Genomic DNA, 26,687 nt, shown 5'->3' on the forward strand with positions numbered 1-26,687 from the left:
TCACCAGTTTACAGCCCAGTGTTCCTCACCAGTTAACAGCCCAGTGTTCTTTACCAGTTTACAGCCCAGTGTTCCTCACCAGTTAACAGCCCAGTGTTCCTCACCAGTTTACAGCCCAGTGTTCCTCACCAGTTTACAGCCCAGTGTTCTTTACCAGTTAACAGCCCAGTGTTCCTCACCAGTTAACAGCCCAGTGTTCTTTACCAGTTTACAGCCCAGTGTTCCTCACCAGTTAACAGCCCAGTGTTCTTTACCAGTTAACAGCCCAGTGTTCCTCACCAGTTTACAGCCCAGTGTTCTTTACCAGTTAACAGCCCAGTGTTCCTCACCAGTTAACAGCCCAGTGTTCTTTACCAGTTAACAGCCCAGTGTTCCTCACCAGTTTACAGCCCAGTGTTCTTTACCAGTTTACAGCCCAGTGTTCCTCACCAGTTAACAGCCCAGTGTTCTTTACCAGTTTACAGCCCAGTGTTCCTCACCAGTTAACAGCCCAGTGTTCCTCACCAGTTTACAGCCCAGTGTTCCTCACCAGTTTACAGCCCAGTGTTCCTCACCAGTTAACACCTGGTACAGGTGTATAGTACTCCAGGTGTTCTTCCTGCAGGTATGTCCACCATTCCAGACCTGAATCTTGATTCCACAGCAGAGAAGGTCTCTGATGTCGTGTCTGTGAATTTAGCCACCTCACAACCCCAGACCAGGTGTGACCACGTACCTGTGTCAGCATCTTCCCCTGTGCGACAGTCTGAGAGCAGACACCTGATCAGATGATGTAACAACTGCTTTAAACAAGTTCAAGTCAAAGCTTTAGTTCAGAGGACTGTCCCCCTTTCTGTCCCCCTGTCTGTCCACCACGTAGTACTGGTGTCTCTGGATATGTTGGTACAGTGCAGTGTATTTGGTGACCCTCCTCATCCTCGGCAGGATGAAGCTGTGAGTAAAGGTCTCTCTGCTCAGAGAGCTCCGCCCCTCTGTCGCCAGGACACTGTTAATGAACTGAAGACAGAAAGTGAAGCAATTATGGTCCTTGTCATCGAACCTGAGAGACAGACAGGGGGACAGAAGACAGATGCTGTTAACAAACTGAAGACAGAAGTTGAAGCAGTTAAAATTCCTCATTGAGCTGTGAGGTCACAGGGTCAGGGGACGGACATGTGGTCAGGGGACGGACATGTGGTCAGGGGACGGACACAGGGTCAGGGGGTGGACACAAGGTCAGGGGCAGACATAGGGTCGGGGGATGGAAACAGGGTCAGGGGACGGACATAAGGTCAGGGGAAAGACACGGGGTCAGGGGGTAGACACAAGGTCATGGGACATACACGGGGTCAGGGGACAGACAAATGGTCAGGGGACAGACAGGGGGTCAGGGGACACACACAAGATCGGGACAGACACGGGGGTCAGGAGAGAGACTGGGGTTCAGGGGACAGACACGGAGTCTGGGGACGGACATGGGGTCAGGAGATGATCATGGGGTCAGGGGACAGACACAAGGTCAGGGGAGGGACACGGGGCGGGTACAAGGTCAGGGGATGGAGGTTGTTGCTGGGCATTACTTTTGTGTCTTTTCTGTCTGTGTGAGGTGTGCCTGTTCCAGAAGTGAGGTGTGCCTGTTCCAGAAGTGAGGTGTATCTGTGTATCTGTGTTAGGTGTTAGCTGTACCTGTACTTGTACCAGGAGTAGGATTGGGATCTGGATCCGGTTCTTTTTTGGAACCGGGTCCAAAGTTCCTGTTCTGGAACTGGGTCCATCACATTTGGAGTAACAGTTCCTGCAAACGGTTCCTAGATTGTAAAAAAACCCAACATCACGTGCATTTCCATTAGAGTGCGGCACGGGCCGCATATTTCTGTCCGAACCTGACCGAGCCTGATTATTTAATTACTAAAGCACTGAGTTTGTGTCACACAGTTGTTATGGTTACGGGCTATTTAACAGGCCGGGCGTGCTCAGCGGAGAGGGAGACCTTCGTGTTTGAGACGGGAGCGGGAGGTCGGACACTTCCAGTGAGGGGAGAGATAGAAACAAACAGCCAGTGTGTGTGTGTGTGTGTGTGTGTGTGTTCTGTTCAGGTGTTGTCATGTAAATAACAGTGCCGAAGGATGAATGCATATAAGTATTTTTATTACATTGCTGTGGTTAATTTGAGGTAATAGTGTTACTGTAAAAATCAGAGAATCACCTTCTGTTGTTATATATTCTCAGGGAGATGATACAAGCTCTAAATCTGAAATACACACCACACACAAATGTGTGTTTTCATCTAATTCTACTGTGCAACTGTGTTTTTGTATTTGTATGATTGCATTTGTGTTTATTCTATACTTGTTTAAGTATAGCAAGTATAATGAATATAATGTAGGAATCAGTAAGAGGAATCGATAAGGACTCGAACCGTTAAGAAGGAATTGGTAAGGAATCAGAATCATTAAAATCCTAACGAGTCCCAACCCTAACCAGGAGTGAGGTCTACCTGTTTTAGGTGTGCCTGTGGCAGGTGGGAGGTACAGTGGTGGAAAAAAGTTTTCGGACACCCCATGCATTTGTGAAATATTGCATTAAGAATCACTCTTAGGTCTTCAAGTGCAATTTCTTTTAGTACAGTCACAGCCAAAACACTAAATAAATCCTAAAAAAGCCATTAAAAACTTAAAATTGATTGGTTCCATAAAAATACATAAGAAATTTTGAGTATTGGGTCATTTTGGTACCAGTGATGAAGGTCGTTCTGTTTATTAAAAGACAAAATTTTTGTTGCCAAGCTTCGTGTCTACATAAAGCCAGCACATTTGAAAGTTCTTCAGACACAAAAATGGCTAAAACAAGGAACCTAATGCAGGGTACACGCCTGAAGATAAAGATTCTCAGCCAGGAAGGGTACAGCTGCCGCCAGATAGCCAGGAAGTGCAGATGCAGTCCTTCAGCAGTTGGATACACTCTGCCGAAATACAGACGAACCAACAGCTTGGAAGACAAACCAAGATCTGGGTGTCCAAGGGTTTCTTCAGCAAGAAATGACCGCATCCTGATCCGCATGTGCAGGCAAAACCGCCGAATGACATCACAGGAGCTTCAGCAGCAGTGGTCAAACCAAACTGGTGTCCAGTGTTCCACCCGCACTGTACGTGGCCGACTTTTAGATCATGGCTTAAGGTCCTACAAGGCTATCAAGAAGCCCCTGATCAATGAGAGACAGAGGTTAGCCCAGGCACACAAGAACTGGACAGCCAGGAACTGGAAGAAGATTTTGTGGTCAGATGAGTCCAGTTTCCAGCTTCATCTTCCTCCTACTAATGTGAGGGCAGAAGGCCAGGCGAAGCATTATCTCCAGCATGTACAGTACCTACTGTCAAGCATGGTGGAGGCAGTATCATGGTTTGGGGATGCATGAGTGCTGCTGGTGTTGGTCATCTCACTGTCTGTGATGGCACATTGAACTCTACCAAGTATTGTACCATTCTCCAAACCCACATGCTCCCTTCTGCGCGTGCACTGTTCCGTCGAGGTAAAAACTGGATGTTTCAACAAGATAATGCCCCTTGCCACACATCCAAGGCCAGTAGAACTTGGCTGCAGGAGCACAGTATCCAGGTCTTAGAGTGGCCAGCTCAATCCCCGGACATGAGCCCCATTGAAAATCTGTGGTGGATTATCAAAAGGTCTGTTTCAAAGCATAAACCAAAGAATTTAGAAGAATTAAAAGCAGTAATTCAAGAAGAATGGGACAAGATTACCCCTCAACAGTGTGAAAGGCTCGTGGGGAACATGCCAGCCAGGATTAGAGCTCTACTACGTGCCAATGGCAGGACTACTAAATATTAATTTGATGATGTGATGGTTTATTTATTTTTTGTTCAGTTTTGAACACATTCTCTGTTATTCGTTGACTTTGATACCGACAATGTTGAGAACTGACATATTGAAACTGTCAAGAATTTAGTTTTGTTAGTTTTTCTTGTAAACAATAAACAAAAAAATATAATTTGTATTTGTTTGTATCTGTCTAATGCAGCCACACCTTTTGAAACACAAAAAAGATTTTTCCACAAATATTTCATGATAATATTTGAGACTGTGTAAAATTTTAAGGGTGTCCGAAAACTTTTTCCACCACTGTATGCCTGTGCCAGGTGTAAGATGTACCTGTACCAGGTGTGAGGTGTACCTGTGTCTCATGTGAGGTGTACATGTTTCAGGTGTGAGGTGTACCTGTGTCAGGTGTGAGGTGTACTTGTGCCAGGTGAGAGGTGTACCTGTGTCAGGTGCGAGGTGTACCTGTGTCAGGTGTACCTGTACCAGGTGTGAGGTGTATCTGTACCAGATTTGAGGTGTTCCTGTGCCAGAGGTGAGGTGTACCTGTAAACGGTTTGAGGTGTACCTGTACCAGAAGTGAGGTGTACCTGTACCAGAAGTGAGGTGTACTTGTACCATGTGTGAGGTGTACCTGTACCAGAAGTGAGGTGTACCTGTACCAGAAGTGAGGTGTACTTGTACCATGTGTGAGGTGTAACTGTACCAGAAGTGAGGTGTACCTGTACCAGAAGTGAGGTGTACTTGTACCATGTGTGAGGTGTAACTGTGTTAGGTGTGAGGTGTACCTGTTTCAGAAGTGAGGTGTACCTGTGTTAGGTGTGAGTTGTACCTGTGTTAGGTGTGAGGTGTTGCTGTACCACGTGTGAGGTGTACCTGTGCCAGGCAGGGTCCCACATGGGTCCAACAGAGAAGCGGTCCAGGTACTGGTCCCATTGAGCTAGCAGGTTGAACATGTCGGGTCGGACCAGAGGAACACTGATGCAACGTTCCCACCCACTCTGATCTTTACCAACTCCACCAAGAGTGTAGTTATACACAATTCCTACACACACACACACACACACACACACACACACATTAACGCGTGTGTTACTTAGGGTGTGTTGCTGATGTGACGATTTATCGTTAATGTTGTTATGGAGCATCAGAGGAAAATAAATCAGACAGACGTGGGGATACGAAGATTAACGGCACTGTACAGGAGAGGTGTGTCTGTGTTTGACTAACAGCAGCTGGTGGGTGGAGCTCCACAGGTCACATGATAACAGAGAAAAAGTAAACAGGGTGTTGTTAGTAGCGTCTGAACAAACCAAAGTTTTATCTGCAGCTAAGTTTGTATTCTGCTGCTTTATTAACCAGCTCATTAGCATTAGCTAACTATCCAGCCTGACGTTAACAGTGCATGCAGCACTGGGGAGCGTTTGTTTAGTCGCTCGTTACCGAGCTGAGTTAGTGAGATAAAATAGAGAAGTTAGCAGGAAAGCTAACGTTGATGGTTGTTTAAAGTTTGTAGATTTTGCGTATTAGCCTGCTGATTAAACAACGTCACAGCTGATCCTAATGTTTAGACCTTGATGGTGTAACCCGAGTAACAGCAAGGTCGCAGAGTTACAACTGAGTTAGCTTAAGATCAGATGTTAGCCCTGCTGGTGTGACCGACCCTGATGAAACGTCACATGATCACCAAAGATAATACAGTTCACAGAAGGACAGAGACACAGTGTCAGACAGATGGACACACATGACAAACCACTGCAGCTCTACTCACACACAGATGGCGCCACAGAGGCGCGACGACATCATGTCTTTACACAGAACCAAATGACAGTGATATCATGTTGCTCCAGTGTGTGATGTCAGACAGCATGATGACATAATGGACTCAAAATAAGTGTGACATGTAACACAACAATGACATCATGTGTCAATAACAATCATGTAGCGTCCCTGTTATATCGCGGCTGATCTTGTCCTCTGCTCGGAGGGTAAGGAGCTCCTGGACTTCATTGTTTGAGTTAGCTGCTAACTGCTAGCAGCTGCTGTTCTTCGTCTTAGAGTTAGCTGCTAACTGCTAACAGCAGCTGTTCTTCGTCTTAGAGTTAGCTGCTAACTGCTAACAGCCGCTGATCTTCTTCTTTGAGTTAGCCGCTAACTACTAACAGCTGCTGTTCTTCTTTGAGTTAGACCTTAACAGCTAATAGTCGCTGATCTTCTTCTTTGAGTTAGCCGCTAACTGCGAACCAGTGGCGATTGCTCTAAGACTGCAAGGGAAGCTCAGCTTCCCCTAAAATGTCAAAAAATAAGTGGTCAAATATGTACTGTTGTGTTCTGTACATTTCATTGACTAAATATGCGCTAGAACACGTTCAACTTTTGTTCAGAATCAGCTACTTATCACAGGTCACTGACGCGACTTTCTTCTCATTCATTCCCGTAGCGTCACAGTGCATTAAACAGTGGAAGCTCAGCGTCCAAAGACTTCAATGGGGAAGCACAGAGTGGGTTGTTCCACTGCAGCAAAACTAGACAGTCATTGGATAAATGCTTGGTTTTGTCCCGCCCATCGGATGCTCGGCGTCTCTGGAGGTCTATGGGGAGCTTCTGCATGATGATTGGATGATCTGTCTGACGCTGAATCCCTTTTTGATTGACAGCGAAATGAGCGAATCAGCGATCTTGAAATATAAACCACCAGCATTTTTCAAGTTTCATTCTGTTGTTCCGAGTTGATCTGGAGACTTTTCCAATCCTCTTAGTGACTTTTTCTTTGTTAAAAACGACTAGCGACAAATCTAGCATCTTTTTCTGGTGTTATTGGAGACTGTACTCGTGTTTGGAGACTCTGACTTCTGTCGCTCTGCAGTTACGGCCCCCAACGAGCAGCAGGTGCTGCTGTGAGCCGCTCCACCGTCCCAAAGCACTCACAGGCGGTCACACTGGCCTCGCGCAGCAGCCCCAGAGGGTAGAATTTACATATAAATAAACGGACACATTTTATGATGTAGGCTGAAAATGAGCTTCCCCTCCTTGAAAGACCAGCAGCCGCCACTGCTGCGAACAGCTATTGTTCTTCTTCTATGAGTTAGCCGCTAATTGCTAACAGCTGCTATTACGTCCTCTGCTGTTGTTTTAAAGGTGAGGCATCTGTGTCTGTCCCTCTCTGAGATCACACCTTACAGGTCGTAGTGACAGGTGTGGAGTCACATGAGTGTTATACCTGAAGTGTTGGAGATCCCGGTGTGAAGATCTGACATCCCGTCAAAGTCTCTGAGGAACAAACACACAAACTGGTTACACTGCTGTGTGTGTGTGTGTGTGTGTGTATGTGTGTGTGTGTACTTACCTGGTGAGGTTGTTGTGTGCAGGTGCGACCAGCAGGCAGCAGGACGTCTTGTGTCCATTAGTGAAGGGGGACGGGAGGCTGACTGGTGCCTCCTGCAGTCGGCTCCCCCTCAGCTCCTCCCCACAGCTCGGACACTCCTCCGGCACTGAGAAACAGAAGATCTCCTTCTGACAATGACTCAGCCGGATCACATTGACATCCATCTCCTCCTCTGTTTGCTCCTCAGCTCCTCCGCCTGGTCCTCAGCTCCTCCTCTCTCTGCTCCTCCGTCTGCTCCTCAGCTCCTCCACCTGGTCCTCAGTTCCTCCTCTGTCTGCTCCTCTCAGCTCCTCCGCCTGCTCCTCAGCTCCTCCTCTGTCTGCTCCTCAGCTCCTTCTCAGTCTTCTCCTCAGCTCCTTCTCTATCTGTTCCTCAGCTCCTCCTCTGTCAGCTCCTCCTCTAACTCCTCAGATATACCGTTCTTCCTTTCTTCTCCTCTTTTTACCCTTCTTTGACTTGCTTTCTTCTCCTCCCCTTGTCTTGTCTGTCTCCTCCTCTCGCCTCCTGCATGACACACCTGGTCTCTAGGTTACAGCCTATCAGATGACATCACTCCCCAGCTCTGGCCTATCAGGTTGCGGTTACTGTGGGACAGACAATCATGTGACCCGGCTCTCTTCAGTCTGAACAGGTGACCTTTGGACTGTGTTGGCAGCATTGTCATGGAAACGGTGGCTGACCTGCAGGGTGGCTTCACAGAAGCAGACATGCAGACAAACTAACAACATCAAAGTTTAAAGACTCTGAGCTCTGATTGGTCGATCAGACTTAATGTAGGTCAACATGTGTGTGTGTGAGGGAACAGCTGACAGCCAATCAGAGGAGAGGACTGAGGGGACATGATGAAAGACATCTGACACACATACAGACAGACAGACATTACATACAGACAATTATGTTAGTTCAGTCATATCGTGTTTTACCTTTGGTGTTGATCTGACTTAATAAATGAGACAATAACAATAAATAAATAAGACAGCGCACATCGTTCTAGTGAACATTTACTTTGGTTCTTCAGCATAACACCCAAGAGTGCAACAACAATAATAGTCCGGGCAGGAACATATGTGTACTAACTGAGATTGTGTACGTCACTATATTACACGTCACAGTAAGGTCATATTAAGGTCATACATGGGATTTATATCTGGTTATTTGCAGGAACAGATGAGTTCAGCACTGTTAATTAACTTATATGACATATGAATATGACAGCAGCAATAGTTGAACGTTTCCATGGCAACGAGTAAAACAGACGAGGGCTGTCTATCAGCTGCTGCAGTCTCTGCCCTCAGACGCTACGTGATGACGGTAAATACGTCACACTACGTACAACTGAAGTCTGCCAGGGCTCAGTCCTCAGGTCCAGAGGGTGGACATTTAGATTCAGCCTCCGTGTCCACACTGTCTGAGGACAGCTGCAAGACTCACCGACAGTAACAAGAAAACGTTTGTGACTCAGGACACGCCCCCAGTGACGTCAGCTGATCGTAGGAACGTTCGTGCTGTGATTGCTGTTTTCTGTCGGACCGTTTTAAACGGGACACCAACAACACAACTTGGAAGCAGCTCCGTTTGTAGCTCCGCGAGGAAGATGAGCACCAAACAGGTGACCTGCAGGTGAGTCTGTCTGTCTGTCAGTCACCTGTCTGTTTGTCTGTCACCTGTCTGTCCGTTAGTGTCGGGCGCTCTGTCTGTGTGACGCGCTAGCCTCGTGCTAATGTTTTTAGCTGTTAGCTGTTAGCTAGTGCTCCGTTTGAAGTTAAAACTCAGACTAACGAACATTACGTGACTGATCCGTCTGCTGCAGGTTAAACACGTCACGCACAAACATAGTCCGGTAACCGGTGACGTTATGACGTCACAGGAACGGAGTTCGTAAAGGCCCGTCAGCACATTTCAGACACAAAACAGTTCAACCTGTTTACACAAACATTAGGCTAACAAACAAACAATCAGAAAACAAGAGATCAAACCAAACAAAGAAGCTTGCAAACATCAACAATCTGATCAGCTGTGTCCTCGTGACGTCAGAGTGATACGTTCAGGTCTACGGAGATTGCTATGTTACTCCGCCATGTTTCTACAGTAGCCCAGAGCGGACAAATCAAACACTAACACTGACCTCAGCAGCTGCTCTATGACGACAGTTCTTGTGATAGAATTAAGACTCGCCTCCCTCCTGACCAGGTGAGGTCTGCTGCAGCAGTTACCATGGTGATCTCTCCAGGTTAAAGAACCACCTTGCTTAAAGGAGAACCACTTTCGTAGGACAGAACACTGTGAAGTTAGACTAAATGTTCCTCAGGTCAGGGTCCAGGCTCAGACCTGCGGCGCTAAACCATTGAAAGTAGAAACAGACCTGTGACGCTGACAAGTGCTCTCAAGTCTGTAGGACCCACAGGGAGTCGTCTGAGCATGACCATGATAACACGTGTTAAACTGGTGTCTGATCTTCTGTGGATCTATTCATGGTTCTGTTCATGGTTCTATTCATGGATCTGTTCATGGTTCTGTTCATGGTTCAGTTTATGGACCTGTTCATGGATCTATTCATGGTTCTGTTCATGGATCTGTTCATGGTTTTGTTCATGGATCTGTTCATGGATCTGTTCATGGTTTTGTTCATGGATCTGTTCATGGTTCAGTTTATGGTTCAGTTTATGGACCTGTTCATGGATCTATTCATGGTTTTGTTCATGGATCTGTTCATGGTTCTGTTCATGGTTTTGTTCATGGATCTGTTCATGGTTTTGTTCATGGTTCTGTTCATGGATCTGTTCACGGATCTGTTCATGGATCTGTTCATGGATCTGTTCATGGTTTTGTTCATGGACCTGTTCATGGTTTTGTTCATGGATCTGTTCATGGTTCTGTTCATGGATCTGTTAATGGATCTATTCATGGATCTGTTCATGGTTTTGTTCATGGACCTGTTCATGGTTTTGTTCATGGATCTGTTCATGGATCTATTCATGGATCTGTTCATGGATCTGTTCATGGACCTGTTCATGGTTTTGTTCATGGATCTGTTCATGGATCTGTTCATGGATCTGTTCATGGTTCTGTTCATGGATCTGTTTATGGATCTGTTCATGGATCTGTTCATGGACCTGTTCATGGTTTTGTTCATGGATCTGTTCATGGATCTGTTCATGGTTCTGTTCATGGATCTGTTTATGGATCTGTTCATGGTTCTGTTCATGGACCTGTTCATGGTTTTGTTCATGGACCTGTTCATGGATCTGTTCATGGACCTGTTCATGGTTTTGTTCATGGACCTGTTCATGGTTTTGTTCATGGATCTGTTCATGGATCTATTCATGGATCTGTTCATGGATCTGTTCATGGACCTGTTCATGGTTTTGTTCATGGATCTGTTCATGGATCTGTTCATGGTTCTGTTCATGGATCTGTTCATGGATCTGTTCATGGACCTGTTCATGGTTTTGTTCATGGATCTGTTCATGGATCTGTTCATGGATCTGTTCATGGTTTTGTTCATGGATCTGTTCATGGTTTTGTTCATGGATCTGTTCATGGATCTGTTTATGGTTTAGTTCATGGTTTTGTTCATGGATCTGTTCATGGTTCTGTTCATGGTTTTGTTCATGGATCTGTTCATGGATCTGTTCATGGTTCTGTTCATGGATCTGTTCATGGATCTGTTCATGGACCTGTTCATGGTTTTGTTCATGGATCTGTTCATGGATCTGTTCATGGTTCTGTTCATGGTTTTGTTCATGGATCTGTTCATGGTTTTGTTCATGGATCTGTTCATGGATCTGTTTATGGTTTAGTTCATGGTTTTGTTCATGGATCTGTTCATGGTTCTGTTCATGGTTTTGTTCATGGATCTGTTCATGGACCTGTTCATGGATCTGTTCATGGTTCTGTTCATGGTTCTGTTCATGGATCTGTTCATGGACCTGTTCATGGTTTTGTTCATGGATCTGTTCATGGTTTTGTTCATGGATCTGTTCATGGATCTGTTCATGGTTTTGTTCATGGATCTGTTCATGGACCTGTTCATGGTTTTGTTCATGGACCTGTTCATGGATCTGTTCATGGATCTATTCATGGATCTGTTCATGGATCTGTTCATGGTTTTGTTCATGGATCTGTTCATGGATCTGTTCATGGTCCTGTTCATGGATCTGTTCATGGATCTATTCATGGTCCTGTTTGTGTATCTGTTCATGGTTTAGTTCATGGTTTTGTTCATGGATCTGTTCATGGTTTAGTTCATGGTTTTGTTCATGGATCTGTTCATGGTTTAGTTTATGGTTCTGTTCATGGATCTGTTCATGGTTTTGTTCATGGATCTGTTCATGGACCTGTTCATGGTTTTGTTCATGGATCTGTTCATGGTTTTGTTCATGGATCTGTTCATGGACCTGTTCATGGTTTTGTTCATGGATCTGTTCATGGTTTTGTTCATGGATCTGTTAATGGATCTGTTCATGGTCCTGTTCATGGATCTGTTCATGGATCTATTCATGGTCCTGTTCGTGTATCTGTTCATGGTTTAGTTCATGGTTCTGTTCATGGATCTGTTCATGGTTTTGTTCATGGATCTGTTCATGGACCTGTTCATGGTTTTGTTCATGGATCTGTTCATGGTTTTGTTCATGGATCTGTTCATGGACCTGTTCATGGTTTTGTTCATGGATCTGTTCATAGTTTTGTTCATGGATCTGTTCATGGATCTATTCATGGATCTGTTCATGGATCTGTTCATGGACCTGTTCATGGTTTTGTTCATGGATCTGTTCATGGATCTGTTCATGGATCTGTTCATGGTTCTGTTCATGGATCTGTTTATGGATCTGTTCATGGACCTGTTCATGGACCTGTTCATGGTTTTGTTCATGGATCTGTTCATGGATCTGTTCATGGTTCTGTTCATGGATCTGTTTATGGATCTGTTCATGGTTCTGTTCATGGACCTGTTCATGGTTTTGTTCATGGATCTGTTCATGGATCTGTTCATGGATCTGTTCATGGACCTGTTCATGGTTTTGTTCATGGATCTGTTCATGGTTTTGTTCATGGATCTGTTCATGGATCTATTCATGGATCTGTTCATGGATCTGTTCATGGTTTTGTTCATGGATCTGTTCATGGATCTGTTCATGGTTCTGTTCATGGATCTGTTCATGGATCTGTTCATGGACCTGTTCATGGTTTTGTTCATGGATCTGTTCATGGTTCTGTTCATGGTTTTGTTCATGGATCTGTTCATGGTTTTGTTCATGGATCTGTTCATGGATCTGTTAATGGTTTAGTTCATGGTTTTGTTCATGGATCTGTTCATGGTTCTGTTCATGGTTTTGTTCATGGATCTGTTCATGGACCTGTTCATGGATCTGTTCATGGTTCTGTTCATGGTTCTGTTCATGGATCTGTTCATGGATCTATTCATGGTCCTGTTCGTGTATCTGTTCATGGTTTAGTTCATGGTTCTGTTCATGGATCTGTTCATGGTTTTGTTCATGGATCTGTTCATGGACCTGTTCATGGTTTTGTTCATGGATCTGTTCATGGTTTTGTTCATGGATCTGTTCATGGACCTGTTCATGGTTTTGTTCATGGATCTGTTCATAGTTTTGTTCATGGATCTGTTCATGGATCTATTCATGGATCTGTTCATGGATCTGTTCATGGACCTGTTCATGGTTTTGTTCATGGATCTGTTCATGGATCTGTTCATGGATCTGTTCATGGTTCTGTTCATGGATCTGTTTATGGATCTGTTCATGGACCTGTTCATGGACCTGTTCATGGTTTTGTTCATGGATCTGTTCATGGATCTGTTCATGGTTCTGTTCATGGATCTGTTTATGGATCTGTTCATGGTTCTGTTCATGGACCTGTTCATGGTTTTGTTCATGGATCTGTTCATGGATCTGTTCATGGATCTGTTCATGGACCTGTTCATGGTTTTGTTCATGGATCTGTTCATGGTTTTGTTCATGGATCTGTTCATGGATCTATTCATGGATCTGTTCATGGATCTGTTCATGGTTTTGTTCATGGATCTGTTCAGTGATCTGTTCATGGTTCTGTTCATGGATCTGTTCATGGATCTGTTCATGGACCTGTTCATGGTTTTGTTCATGGATCTGTTCATGGTTCTGTTCATGGTTTTGTTCATGGATCTGTTCATGGTTTTGTTCATGGATCTGTTCATGGATCTGTTTATGGTTTAGTTCATGGTTTTGTTCATGGATCTGTTCATGGTTCTGTTCATGGTTTTGTTCATGGATCTGTTCATGGACCTGTTCATGGATCTGTTCATGGTTCTGTTCATGGTTCTGTTCATGGATCTGTTCATGGATCTGTTCATGGACCTGTTCATGGACCTGTTCATGGTTTTGTTCATGGATCTGTTCATGGTTTTGTTCATGGATCTGTTCATGGATCTGTTCATGGTTTTGTTCATGGATCTGTTCATGGACCTGTTCATGGTTTTGTTCATGGATCTGTTCATGGTTTTGTTCATGGATCTGTTCATGGATCTGTTCATGGTCCTGTTCATGGATCTGTTCATGGATCTATTCATGGTCCTGTTTGTGTATCTGTTCATGGTTTAGTTCATGGTTTTGTTCATGGATCTGTTCATGGTTTAGTTCATGGTTTTGTTCATGGATCTGTTCATGGTTTAGTTTATGGTTCTGTTCATGGATCTGTTCATGGTTTTGTTCATGGATCTGTTCATGGACCTGTTCATGGTTTTGTTCATGGATCTGTTCATGGTTTTGTTCATGGATCTGTTCATGGACCTGTTCATGGTTTTGTTCATGGATCTGTTCATGGTTTTGTTCATGGATCTGTTAATGGATCTGTTCATGGTCCTGTTCATGGATCTGTTCATGGATCTATTCATGGTCCTGTTCGTGTATCTGTTCATGGTTTAGTTCATGGTTTTGTTCATGGATCTGTTCATGGTTTAGTTCATGGTTTTGTTCATGGATCTGTTCATGGTTTAGTTTATGGTTCTGTTCATGGATCTGTTCATGGTTTTGTTCATGGATCTGTTCATGGACCTGTTCATGGTTTTGTTCATGGATCTGTTCATAGTTTTGTTCATGGATCTGTTCATGGTTCTGTTCATGGTTCTGTTGTGTGTTGAAAATGTATTTAAAGGTTAAATAAAATCCCCAATCTGAAAACTTTATTAACAAACCACAGACGTGTCTGAAACATGTTGAGCTGAGGTTAGAGAGTGTCAGGTGAGCGTTACCTGTCAGTATCAAGTGAGCGTTACCTGTCAGTATCATGTGAGCGTTATCTGTCAGTATCAGGTGGGTGTTATCTGTCAGTATCAGGTGAGCGTTACCTGTCAGTGTCAGGTGAGCGTTACCTGTCAGTGTCAGGTGGGTGTTACCTGTCAATATCAGTGGGTGTTATCTGTCAGTGTCAGGTGAGTGTTACCTGTCAGTGTCAGGTGAGCGTCACCTTAAGTTTCAACAAGTTTCTTTTGGAGTGCGTGACACAAGTGTGTTTTGAAAAAGACCGCGGACTGTCACTTGCTCAATGCATCAGTACCTTCAGATGCCATGACAGTAGTAGCCAATAATGTCAAAATATCATTTACAGACCGATTTAACAGACGATCACTGCTGCCTGACCCGTAGGTCCATTTGCAGGTACCGCGGGTTACGGGTCGACCCGCGCATCACTACTCAGCTCAGTCTATAAGGCTCTACACAACAGTAAGGCTATAGACATTATATTCTATTCAGGCCGGCAGAACCAGCAGCGCATCGGCTCTACAGTGCACGGCACTGCTGATTAACCATTTTATTGCAGCACAGAGTGTCTGCCAGCAACCAATTACTTGCAGAGGCTTCCTACAACTTGTTTCAACGGTTCCGATTTAATCAGAAGACAAATTAAACAGGATGACTAGCCAATGTGAAAATCAAAAGCAAGCATAGAATAATGTACTGAAGGAGACTGTTGTGCCATCACATTTTTTTGTGGTTAGAGAGCAAAGATCCGGTCGCCGCTGTGCAAAACTCCGCAATACAATTAGGTCCGAAAAATCCCCGGAGTCTGCTGCCGCCGCCGGTCCTGTAGAAGTTGAAAGGAAGCCAGACTTTCTTGAAGAGGTTGAAATGGACATTTGTGAAGTTACAGAGGTCCTGGAGACGGTCAGGAGGACATTTGACATCCAGTACAGTGAGACACTTTCAGAGTTGATCAGGGGTGGCTGGCTAATAGAGGGTGATAGGGCGCTGCCCCTCCTTGAGCCACAAAAGAAAAGAAAGATGATTATCATCATCATTATTGTCATATATACACACAATATATTAATTATTCTGATAATTTTCACTTAAAACAGCTCCTCCTGCCTCTGAATATCCAATCAGACGCAGTGTGAAGTCACGTTCCGGCCCTTTGGGGCGATATCAGCCTGGCTAGAAATCGCCCTGATTCACTCTCATAGACTTTCATGTAAAAGGCTCTTTTTTCTTAATGCAGGCACTCCAATGCAGTGTCTATGGGTTCCGGGAGGGCTCGCCCCAACGTGTTTTCGTCTTACATAAATCACCAAGTATCATTCATGTGCTCCTCGGATGGTCAGATTTCCCATGTCGGGAAGTCGTTCTTACTTCAATGTGTGTTCATGAGCGTTTAAGTTGTAATGTGGAGACATCATGGACATTACAAAGAAGATGTGTTGTATTTTATCACTCAAAATGTTTAAAAAACACGTCGTCAACCGTTTCCACTGAAATATTGCTTTACGGTCGGAAACTCATTTTTCCAATTATTCCAACATCACATGAAGCAGCGCCACTGCGCAGTGGTCACATTCAAGAAAAACATGGCTAACGTTTCCAGCTGATCCAAGAGGCTTTTTAACCATATAGACATAGTGTGTCCAAATTCACACCTGTTCTTCTCTATTGATTTTCTACGTGACCGTTCGTCATTGCGAGAAGCCACTCATGTCACGTGAAACAGCGGAACCGCAGCTTTCCAACAAGACCGACCACTTGTCAGTAGTCCATTGTTTTCACGAGGAAAAAAAAGATAAAATTACACTAAAATTATGTATAACAAAGCTTTCATACAGCTTTGCATGCACATTACTCTTGGATGGATTACTCGTCAATGCAGGGTCGCACAGAAATGCCACACATATCACATGAAAGTGCAGGAGCAGAGCTTTCCAATGATACCTCACACATCACTGTGCTGTCATCCCATCACTCTATAGATCAATTGTCTACAAAATAAAAACCTGACGAATTTCTTTACAATCCATTATACAGATCTTGTTATCAGTCACTTCATATAGTGAGGAATATGTATCTTACCACATCTTAGGCTAGCCTGTGTTTCTCCCTGTCTATCCACATTTGTATTCCGGCTTTCAAGATGCAAATATCTCCATATCTCCATTGTCCAGTTGACACTCCATCAAACTTTGTATGACAAGACCAGCACACGACAGGGCAGTGGTCACCACATTGAGGGGGACACAAAGTGTGAGCGAAGTTCAGTCAGTCGGTCAGCGTTCAGCTGCAGGAAAAGTGTTGAGAGCGGCTGCGGCTCATTAAATGCAGTGGTGCAGCGCTACATGATGCGCGATGGTTGCTCTCCCCCACGCTGACGTTGAAGCCTGTCTGTCTGGTAATATTATTTTGGGACATGAATGATTGGTTGACTTTAAGTGATTAAAGATACTGTATTTGAGCCAGGGAAGCCAGACTGCTGAGGCGCACAGGCGGAGCATCATTTTTCCCCCTTTCCATTTAAAAAACAACAACTGGGGTTCAGTGGGGCTTGGACCCAGTGATGTATGTGATGATGTCGGGCCGAGCCAGTTTCGGGCTTCAAGTCCCTCGGGTCATTTCGGTTTTGGGTTGAATTTTTGGGCCCATTGAGAACTCTGTGTGGGCAAACTGATGAAAATTAATCTGTTGATGACCACAGTGGATTGTTCAGTCATTGTAGAGCCAAATTAATTCAAATTCACCCATTGAACAGGTCACCTCAGCCATCACCACAACAATTGCCCCCCCTGAGAAATTTGGCAGGAGCCACCACTGGAGTTGATAACCTGCAAGTGTGTTTGTTGAAAGCTGGGGATGTCACTTCCTGTGCAGCAGGTGTAAAAGCTACAATGTGTTTCAGGTACTTCCTCCACGGTGTGTGCAGAGAGGGGAGCCGCTGTCTGTTCTCTCACGACCCAACCAACAGTAAACCCTCCACCATCTGCAAGTTCTACCAGAGAGGAGTGTGTGCCTACGGAGAACGCTGCAGGTAACACTCACCTGTAACACACACCTGACAGGGAACACACACCTGACAGGTAACACTCACCTGTAACACTCATCTGACAGGTAATACTCACCTGAAACACACACCTGACAGGTAACACTGGCCTGACAGGTAACACTCACCTGTAACAATTACCTGACAGGTAACACTGGCCTGACAGGTAACACTCACCTGTAACACACACCTGACAGGTAACACTCATCTGACAGGTAACACTCACCTGTAACACTCATCTGACAGGTAATACTCACCTGAAACACACACCTGACAGGTAACGCTCACCTGTAACAATTACCTGACAGGTAACACTGTCCTGACAGGTAAAACTCACCTGTAACACACACCTGGCAGGTAGGCCTAACACTTTCTTGTAACACTCACCTGTATCGCACACCTGACAGGTAACACTCACCTGTGACACACACCTGACATGTAACACTCACCTGTAATAGTCACCTGACAGGTAACAGTCACCTGACAGGCAACATCTAATCCTCTGTTTACTGTCACCACACTGACAGCAGTGACACCTGTCCCTGTAGGACGTTATATCAATTTCTGTGTGTATTCAGGTGTGTGTGACCTGTCTGCAGGTATGATCACATCAAATCTTCATCCAGAGGAGGAGGGGGAGGAGCTTCAGAGGATCACGTAGGTGTAGGAGGAGCTGGGAGCAGGGTCAGAGGTGGAGTAAGGAAGACGGTGGTCCTCAGAGAAAGAGGTGACTGGCACACTCAGACATGTCAGCCATGTTGGAAATGTCACATTGCACACCTTTGTAGTTGGTCTTAGTAGGGAGGTACGTCATATCCTTTAGGTATGTTCCTTCTTAAGATATGTCCCTTCCTTTTGGCATGTCACTTCTTTTCTGGTATGTCACGTCTTTCACATGTCTTTCTTTAGGAATGACACTTGGTTCAGCTACATCACTTGTCTTGTCTTACATATGTCTCTCTTCCTGTCTGTCTCTTCCTGTCTGTCTGTCTGTCTGTCTGTCTGTCTCTCTCTTCCTGTCTGTCTCCCAGTCCTGGGCGTGGACAGTATGTTTGGGTGTCCAGCAGACACTTTGGGGTCAGAGGGCATGGGGGCGTCAGCGGCGGCAGCAGCTCCTCAGTCGTACGTGGACGCCATCAGGACTGGTCTGAACGCTTCAGCAAAGGAACAAGGTGGTATAAAATGCTGGCCTCTGATTGGCTGGTAGTGGTCTGTGATGTTATCAGTAGCACATGAGGTGATGTGGTGTTCCATGAAGTTTATCACCAGCTGATGTGTTTTATGTATGTTAATCTGTGCTCTCTGCAGCCCCTCCTCCTGTGGGCGGAGCTTACCAGGACCTCCCCCAGCTGTGTCCCTATGCTGCTGCAGGACACTGTTACTATGAAGACAACTGTACGTATCTCCATGGCGACCTGTGTGAGGTGTGTGGGCTGCAGGTGCTCCACCCCCACAACCCTGAGCAGAGGAGAGCGCATGAAAAGGTGCGCACATTACTGTGATGTGATGGAGCAGGTGAACGAGTGATTAACGAGGGGTTTATCATGTTTCTGTGGAATCATTATGACTCATGTCAACTTTACACCACGATGAATCATCCTGTGATTCACTACAGTTTCCATTCATCCATTCATGTATTCATCTATTCACTTATCCATCCATCCATCCATCCATCCATCCATCCATCCAGCAATGCTTCCCAGCTCCTCCTGGAGGACCCCGAGGTGTTCCCAGACCAGATAAGATCTATAATCCTCCAATGTGTTCTGGGTCTGCCCCGGGGCCTCCTACCAGCTGGACCAGGAGGATCCTGATCAGATGTTGAACCACCTCAACATGAAGGAGCACGATTCAAGATCCAAGATTCGCTTTATTGTCATTTTCACTGGGTACATTTCAGATGCTTGTAGCTGTGATCTCATTCTTTCAGTCACTACCCAGAGCTCATGACCATAGGTGAGGGTTGGGATGGAGATGGACTAGGAAATAGAAAGCTTTGATTTCCCGCTCAGCTCCCTCTGATACATGACAGTCTAACACAGTGCCTGCATCACTGCAGATGCCGCGCCAAACACGCTCCATTCTACCCTCACTGTGAACAAGACTCTGAGATACGTGAACTCCTTCTCTTGAGGCAGTAGCTCTCTTCCAACCCGCAATCCACCGTTCTCCAGCAGAGAACCATGACCTCAGACTGGGAGGTGCTGACTCTGATCCCGACCGCTTCACACTCAGCCACAAACCGCCCTAGGTCATGCTGGAGGTTACTGTGTGATGAAGCCAACAGAACCACATCATCTACAAACAGCAGAGATGAAATCCTGAGGTCTCCCAACTGGACCCTTTTCTCCCCATGGCTGCACCTCGAGATCCTGTCTACGAATATCACAAACAGGATCAGACAAGAGGCAAGGGACAACCCTCGAGAAGGAACAACACCTACTGAGAACGTGTTTGACTTAACGTCGAGTTGTCAGGCACAGCTCTCACTTTGGTCAGACAGAGACCAAATGGCTCCAATCAAAAATTCTGGTACCCCATATTTCTGCATTCCCCACATACAATTCCACATGTGACGCGGTCCTAAGCCTTCTCCAATTTCAATTTCAATTTTATTTATACAGCCCAATATCACAAATCACAATTTGCCTCACAGGGCTTTACAGCATACGACATCCCTCTGTCCTTAGGACCCTCACAGCTGATCAGGAAAAACTCCCCAAAAAACCCTTTAACGGGGGAAAAAAAACGGTAGAAACCTCAGGAAGAGCAACTGAGGAGGGATCCCTCTTCCAGGACGGACAGACGTGCAATAGACGTCGTACAGAACAGATCAACATAACAAATTAACAGTAATCCACATGACACAATGAGACAGAGAGAGAGAGAGAGAGAGAGAGAGAGAGAGAGAGAGAGAGATGCAGGTAATGACAGTAGATTACAACAACATTATTGAAAGTAATAACATTATAGTTATAGTTCTGGCTACTGTGGTACAATATGTTGAAAGTATGTATTAATATCTGGCAGTATACATGTGTGACAATAGTCATATGTGTATAATAACAGTAGAAGTATGACTAATGACTAATGATGGCAGCAGCAGCAGGAGGCATCTGGCAGGACCACGGCAGCAGCACAACCACACACGTCACGCTGTCCAGGCACCGCTGTGATATGAGTTAATCTGAGAGACAGTGGAGCACAAAGGCTCCGGAGAAGAAGCCGAGTTAGTGACATCCAGAATGGCCGAGTTAGCTAGATGCAGTAATAGGATACGAGAGAGAGAGAGAGAGAGAGAGAGAGAGAGAAGGAGAGAAGGGGCCCGGTGTATTATAGGGGGGTCCTCCGGCAGACTAGGCCTAAGTCAGCCTAACTAGGGGCTGGTACAGGGCAAGCCTGAGCCAGCCCTAACTATAAGCTTTATCAAAGAGGAAAGTCTTAAGTCTAGTCTTAAATGTGGAGACGGTGTCTGCCTCCCGGACCGTAACAGGAAGATGATTCCACAGGAGAGGAGCCTGATAGCTGAAGGCTCTGGCTCCTGATCTACTTTGAGACTTTAGGGACCACGAGTAACCCCTGCGTTCTCAGAGCGCAGTGTTCTGGTGGATAATAAGGCACTATGAGCTCTCTAAGATATGATGGAGCTTGACCATTTAGAGCTTTATAAGTTAACAGTAGGATTTTAAATTCAGTTCTGGATTTTACAGGAGCCAGTGCAGAGAAGCTAAAACAGGAGAAATATGATCTCGTTTCTTAGTTCCTGTTAGTACACGTGCTGCTGCATTCTGAATTAGCTGGAGAGTTTTTAAGGACTTACTAGAGCTACCTGATAATAGAGAGTCACAGTAATCCAGCCTAGAGGTAACAAAAGCGTGGACCAATTTTTCTGCATCTTTTCGGGTCAGGATAGGCCTAATTTTCACAATATTACGCAGATGAAAAAATGCAGTCCGTGAGGTTTGTTTTAAATGAGAATTAAAAGACAAATCTTGATCAAATATTACTCCGAGGTTTCTTACGGTAGTGCTAGAGGCCAGAGCAATGCCATCTAGAGAAACTATGTCATCAGATAAAGAGTCTCTGAGTTGTTTGGGGCCAAGAACAATAACTTCAGTTTTGTCTGAATTTAACATCAGGAAATTGGTGCTCATCCAAGTTTTTATGTCTTTAAGGCAGTTATGGAGTTTAGTTAATTGATTACTTTCTTCTGGCTTCATCGATAAATACAACTGAGTATCATCCGCATAACAATGGAAATTTATAGAGTGATTTCTAATGATGTTACCTAAAGGAAGCATATATAGAGTAAATAGGATTGGTCCGAGCACAGAACCTTGCGGAACTCCAAAACAAACTTTACTACATAAGGACGATTCATTATGAACGTCAACAAACTGAAAACGATCAGATAAATAAGATTTAAACCAGCTTAGTGCTGAACCTTTTAGGCCAATTAAGTGATCCAGTCTCTGCAGTAGAATTTGATGGTCAATTGTGTCAAACGCTGCACTAAGATCTAATAAAACAAGTACAGAGACAAGTCCTTTGTCCGAAGCAATCAGAAGGTCATTTGTAATTTTAACTAGTGCTGTCTCAGTGCTATGATGCACTCTAAATCCTGACTGAAATTCCTCAAATAGATTATTATCCTGGAGAAAATCACACAGCTGGTCTGCGACTACTTTCTCAAGGATCTTTGACATAAAGGGAAGATTAGATATTGGTCTATAGTTGGCTAACACCTCTGGATCCAGGGTGGGCTTTTTTAGTAGAGGTTTAATTACAGCTACCGTAAAAGACTGTGGTACATAGCCTGTTTATAAGGATATATTGATCATATCTAATATATGAGTGTTAACTAAAGGAAAGACCTCCTTAAGTAGCCTAGTTGGGATGGGGTCTAAGAGACACGTTGATGATTTGGATGAAGAAATCACTGCAGTCAATTCTTGAAGAGAAATTGGGGAGAAGCAGTCTAAATATATATTAGGTCTTACAGCTGTGTTTGAGGTTAGATAGGTACTATCTGAGGGCAGGAGGTCATGAATTTTGCCTGTAATAGTTAGAATTTTGTCATTAAAAAAGCTCATAAAATCATTACTGCTAAGGGCTAAAGGAATACAAGGCTCAATAGAGCTCTGACTCTCAGTCAGCCTGGCTACAGTGCTGAAAAGAAACCTGGGGTTGTTCTTATTGTCTTCTATTAATGCTGAGTAGTAGTTTGCTCTGGCATTGCGGAGGCCCCTCTTATAAGTTTTGAGACTGTCTGCCCAGATTAAACGAGATTCTTCCAGTTTGGTTAATCGCCAGTTCCTTTCAAATTTTCGCGATATTTGTTTCTCCAAGTCCACGAAGCACATGTAGACTGGATGGACTCCCACAACCCCTCCAGCAGCCCTGCGAGGGTAAAGAGCTGCTCCATTGTTCCACGACCATAACAGAATCTGCATCACTTCTCCTGAATCCGAGGTTCAATAAAATCAGTCGAAGCCTCCTCTCCAGCACCCTGAAGCAAACTCTACCCGGGAGGCTGAGCAGTGTGATACCCTGATAATTGGAGCACAACCTCCGGTCCCCTTTTGTGAAAATGATAACCACCACTCCACTCCATAGGCACCGTTAGCAGACCTCCATGCGACACTGAAAAGTTGCGTCAGCCAAGACAGCCCAACAATGTCCAGAGTCTTCAGCTTCTCATGGTGAATCTCATCCACACCCAGCGCCCTGCTGCTGAGGAGCTTTTTGACTACCTCAGAGACCTTTGCCAGGGATATGGACGAGTTCCCCGAATCTTTAGGCTCTGCCTCCTCCATGGTGGACATGATGGCTGGGTTCAGGAGTTCCTCAAAATGTTCCTTCCACCGCTCTCGTCTGCTGAGCACAGACTGAGACAAGCCCTGCTTTCTCTTCCTGAGGCATTCCTTCGCTGTAGCCTCCTCGATCTCTTCCCACACCCAGGTTTTTGCTTCAGTAACCGCCAAGGCTCCAGCCTTCCCCAAAAGCCCTCCTTCTTCAGCCTCCGTCACCTCTGGTGTTCACCAGCAGGTCCTTAGGTTGCTGCCACGACAGGCAACAATGTTCTGACCACAACCTTTTAGCAGCTGCCTCTAAAATGGAGGCTTTGAACATGGACCACTCAGACTCCATGTTCTCAACCTCCCCCAGTATGCACGAGAAATTCTTCTGGAGATTGGAGCTGAAGACCTGACGGACACCGGCCTCAGACTGATGTCCCAAGTTCTCCCTCATTACACGTTTGGGTTTACCAGGTCTGTCCAGCAGCCCCCCACCATCTGATCCAACTCACCACCAGGTGGTGATCAGCTGACAGCTCTGCTCCTCCCGTCACCTGAGTGTCAAAGACGTACGGCCGCATATCAGATGATACGACCGCAAAGTCGATCATCAACCTTTGGCTTCAGGTGTTCTGGTACCAGGTAGACTCCTAAACCTCCCTGTGCTCCAACATGGTGTTTGTCATGACAGGTGGACGTCCTCACGGTGTCTCATGACAGGCGGGCATCCTCACAGTGTCTCATGACAGGCAGACGTCTCACAGTGTCTCATGACAGGTGGACATCCTCACAGTGTCTCATGACAGGCGGACGTCCTCACAGTGTCTCATGACAGGTGCGCGTCCTCACAGTGTCCCATGACAGGTGGGTGTCCCCACAGTGTCCCATGACAGGTGGGTGTCCCCACAGTGTCCGGCCCTTGACACTAATCTTGTATTTGTGTTGTGAAGTTTGAAGACGAGCTGTGATCCGGTTTTACTCCAGCTGGTCGGAGACGTTGATACTGTCCCAGGTTTTGAGTGCCCTGCTGGTTTCTTGTCTTCTGATTCTGAACTGTCTCAGAGCAGTCTTTGTCTCTTTACATTGAACCTTTGGACAGCATTTGCTGTCCCATCTGAGACATGTCTCATCAATGAGACTAAAGTTCTTCTTTGAGCTGCTCCCTTTAGGGGTGCCACAGCGAGTCATCTGCTTCCATCTAACACTATCCTCTGCATCCTCTTCTCTCACACCAGCCATCACTTAACAGTGTTAATAAATGAGACTAAACAACTTCATATAAAATGCACCTGAAACACTCTGTCCCTCTCTTTCTGTCTGTCCCTCTGTCTGTCTGTCCCTCTGTGTGTCCCCTTCTCTGTCTGTCTGTCTATCTGTCTGTCTGTCCCTCTGCCTGCCTGCAGATGTGTCTTCTGGCCTTCGAGGCAGACATGGAGAAGGCGTTTGCGGCCCAGCTGAGTCAGGACAAGGTGGGTTGAGTCTGTCCCGAATCAGGATGTTGTCATGGTGACAGTCACAGTAACTGTAGTGTTGTTGTCAAGGTGTGTTCCATCTGTATGGAGGTCGTGGTGCAGAAGGTTAACCCGTCAGACCGCAGGTTCGGCATCCTGTCGTCCTGCTGTCATACCTTCTGTCTGTCTTGCATCCGTCAGTGGCGCTGCACCAGAAACTTCAGCAACAAGATCATCAAGTAAGACTGTCTTCATGTGGGACCAGAGTCTGGGACAGGCTGAGTCTCTGTCTGATGTCATGTCCATCTGTCCGTCTGTCTGTCTGTCTGTCTGTCTGTCTGTCTCAGGTCGTGTCCAGAGTGTCGAGTCATCTCAGAGTTTGTCATCCCTTCGGTCTGCTGGGTGGAGGACCAGGACAACAAGGACCAGCTGATAGAGCTCTTCAAGTCTGGAGTCAGGTGAGACCATGTGACCTCAGTCAGGGAGACAACTCGTCCAACTGTCTGACACACACACACACACACACACACACACACACACACACACACACATGTCCAACTGTCTGACACACATGTCCAACTGTCAGGTCAGGCTCAGGTTCAGGTCAGGCTCAGGTTCATGGCAGGCTCAGGTCAGGTCAAGCTCAGGTCAGGGTCAGGCTCAGGTCAGGACATGCTCAGGTCAGGCTCAGGATCAGGTCAGGCTCAGGTTCATGGCAGGCTCAGGTCAAGCTCAGGTCAGGTCAAGCTCAGGTCAGGGTCAGGCTCAGGTCAGGCTCAGGTCAAGCTCAGGCTCAGGTCAGGCCGGGGTCGGGACGTTTAACACCTGAGCTGTGACCCGGTGACGATGGGACGCCGCAGTATGAACTCAGTAAATCATCTCAATGCTGCAGTGAAATCACCGTCCTTTCTCCCTCCCCTTCCTCATTGCAGGCGAGCCATGCTAATTGGTTTGTTTGATGACGATGTCATTTCCTGTCGTTGCAGTAAGAAGTCCTGTAAGTACTTCGATCAGGGTCGAGGTTCATGTCCGTTCGGAGGGAAGTGTTTGTATCTTCACGCCTTCCCAGACGGAACCCGGGCAGAACCCGATCGGCCGAGGAAGCAGCTGAGCTCCGAGGGGAACGTCCGGGTAAGAACCACAGAAGTTGTAGTTCATCAGCTCTGTGCTTCTGGGATTTGTAGTTTCTAACCTGTGTCTGTCTGTTTCAGTTCATGAACGACGTCCGTCTGTGGGACTTCATCGAGGAGCGCGAGCAGCGGCCGGCCCCGCCCATGCCGTCCCTTGATGATGACATCACAGAGCTGAGGGAGCTCTTCATGCAGATGTCAGGGCCGAGCGATGATGGGCCAGAGACCCCGCCCACTGCAGACCAGTAGACCAGACGGGACCGTGCCCTCTGGTTTCTTTGGCACCTGCGGCTCAGGGGGAGGTCCGACTGTCCGGGTGGCCATGTTTGAGATGGCGATTCCTGACTGCTGATCGATGATCGATTATTGATCTGTTATTGACATTTTATTTATTGTGTAAACAAATAAACACAGAGTCAGTGTGAGGTCATCCTGTGGGCGGGCTTTGTCTTTTTATTTATTTTTAAAATAAACAGCAACAACACAGAAACACCAACCACCCTCCACCCTTCTCCCTCCTCCGTCTCTCTTCCCTCCACCCTCCCTCCTCCTCCCTCTTCCCTCCCTCCCTCTTCCCTCCACCCTTCTTCCTCCTCCTCCCTCTACCCTCCCTCCCTCTTCCCTCCACCCTTCTCCCTCCTCCTCCCTCTACCCTCCCTCCCTCTTCCCTCCACCCTTCTCCCTCCTCCTCCCTCTACCCTCCCTCCCTCTTACCTCCGCCCTCCTCCCTCCACCCTCCCTCCTCCTCCTCCCTCCACCCTCCCTCCCTCTTCCCTCCACACTCCCTCCTCCTCAGGAGGAGGGAGGGTGGAGGGAG

At 46.0% G+C, this 26,687-nt stretch overlaps 2 protein-coding genes across 4 annotated transcripts in view; one reads left to right on the top strand and one right to left on the bottom strand.

Moving 5' to 3' along the window:
• The window catches only part of LOC125888254 (MKRN2 opposite strand protein-like), a 9,011-nt gene extending 621 nt beyond the window's left edge, over positions 1-8,390 (bottom strand). Inside the window, exons 1-5 of one of the 3 annotated variants that reach the window (XM_049575518.1) lie at positions 7,160-8,390; positions 7,034-7,083; positions 4,690-4,858; positions 1,666-1,774; positions 907-1,039 (exon numbers count right to left, since the gene is read on the bottom strand). In XM_049575518.1, the coding sequence (XP_049431475.1) occupies positions 1,031-1,039; positions 1,666-1,774; positions 4,690-4,858; positions 7,034-7,083; positions 7,160-7,362 (540 nt within the window). In that variant the 5' untranslated portion in view covers positions 7,363-8,390 and the 3' untranslated portion in view covers positions 907-1,030. Of the gene's footprint in view, positions 1,040-1,142; positions 1,775-4,689; positions 4,859-7,033; positions 7,084-7,159 lie in introns of those variants that run through there. The other 2 variants (XM_049575509.1, XM_049575500.1) reach the window with 2 other exon arrangements.
• A 251-nt stretch (positions 8,391-8,641) lies between these two features.
• On the top strand, positions 8,642-26,300 carry mkrn2 (makorin, ring finger protein, 2). The gene is made up of 10 exons (XM_049575442.1): positions 8,642-8,818; positions 17,351-17,479; positions 18,091-18,218; positions 18,523-18,663; positions 18,800-18,975; positions 24,693-24,758; positions 24,831-24,979; positions 25,088-25,198; positions 25,727-25,871; positions 25,952-26,300. Exons 1-10 carry the CDS (start codon positions 8,793-8,795, stop codon positions 26,117-26,119), a joined length of 1,239 nt encoding a protein of 412 aa, XP_049431399.1. The 5' UTR covers positions 8,642-8,792; the 3' UTR covers positions 26,120-26,300.
• The last annotated feature ends 387 nt before the right edge of the window (positions 26,301-26,687 follow it).

This window comes from Epinephelus fuscoguttatus, linkage group LG1 (genome assembly GCF_011397635.1).
Source record: "Epinephelus fuscoguttatus linkage group LG1, E.fuscoguttatus.final_Chr_v1".
NCBI classification, from domain to species: Eukaryota; Metazoa; Chordata; class Actinopteri; order Perciformes; family Serranidae; genus Epinephelus; species Epinephelus fuscoguttatus.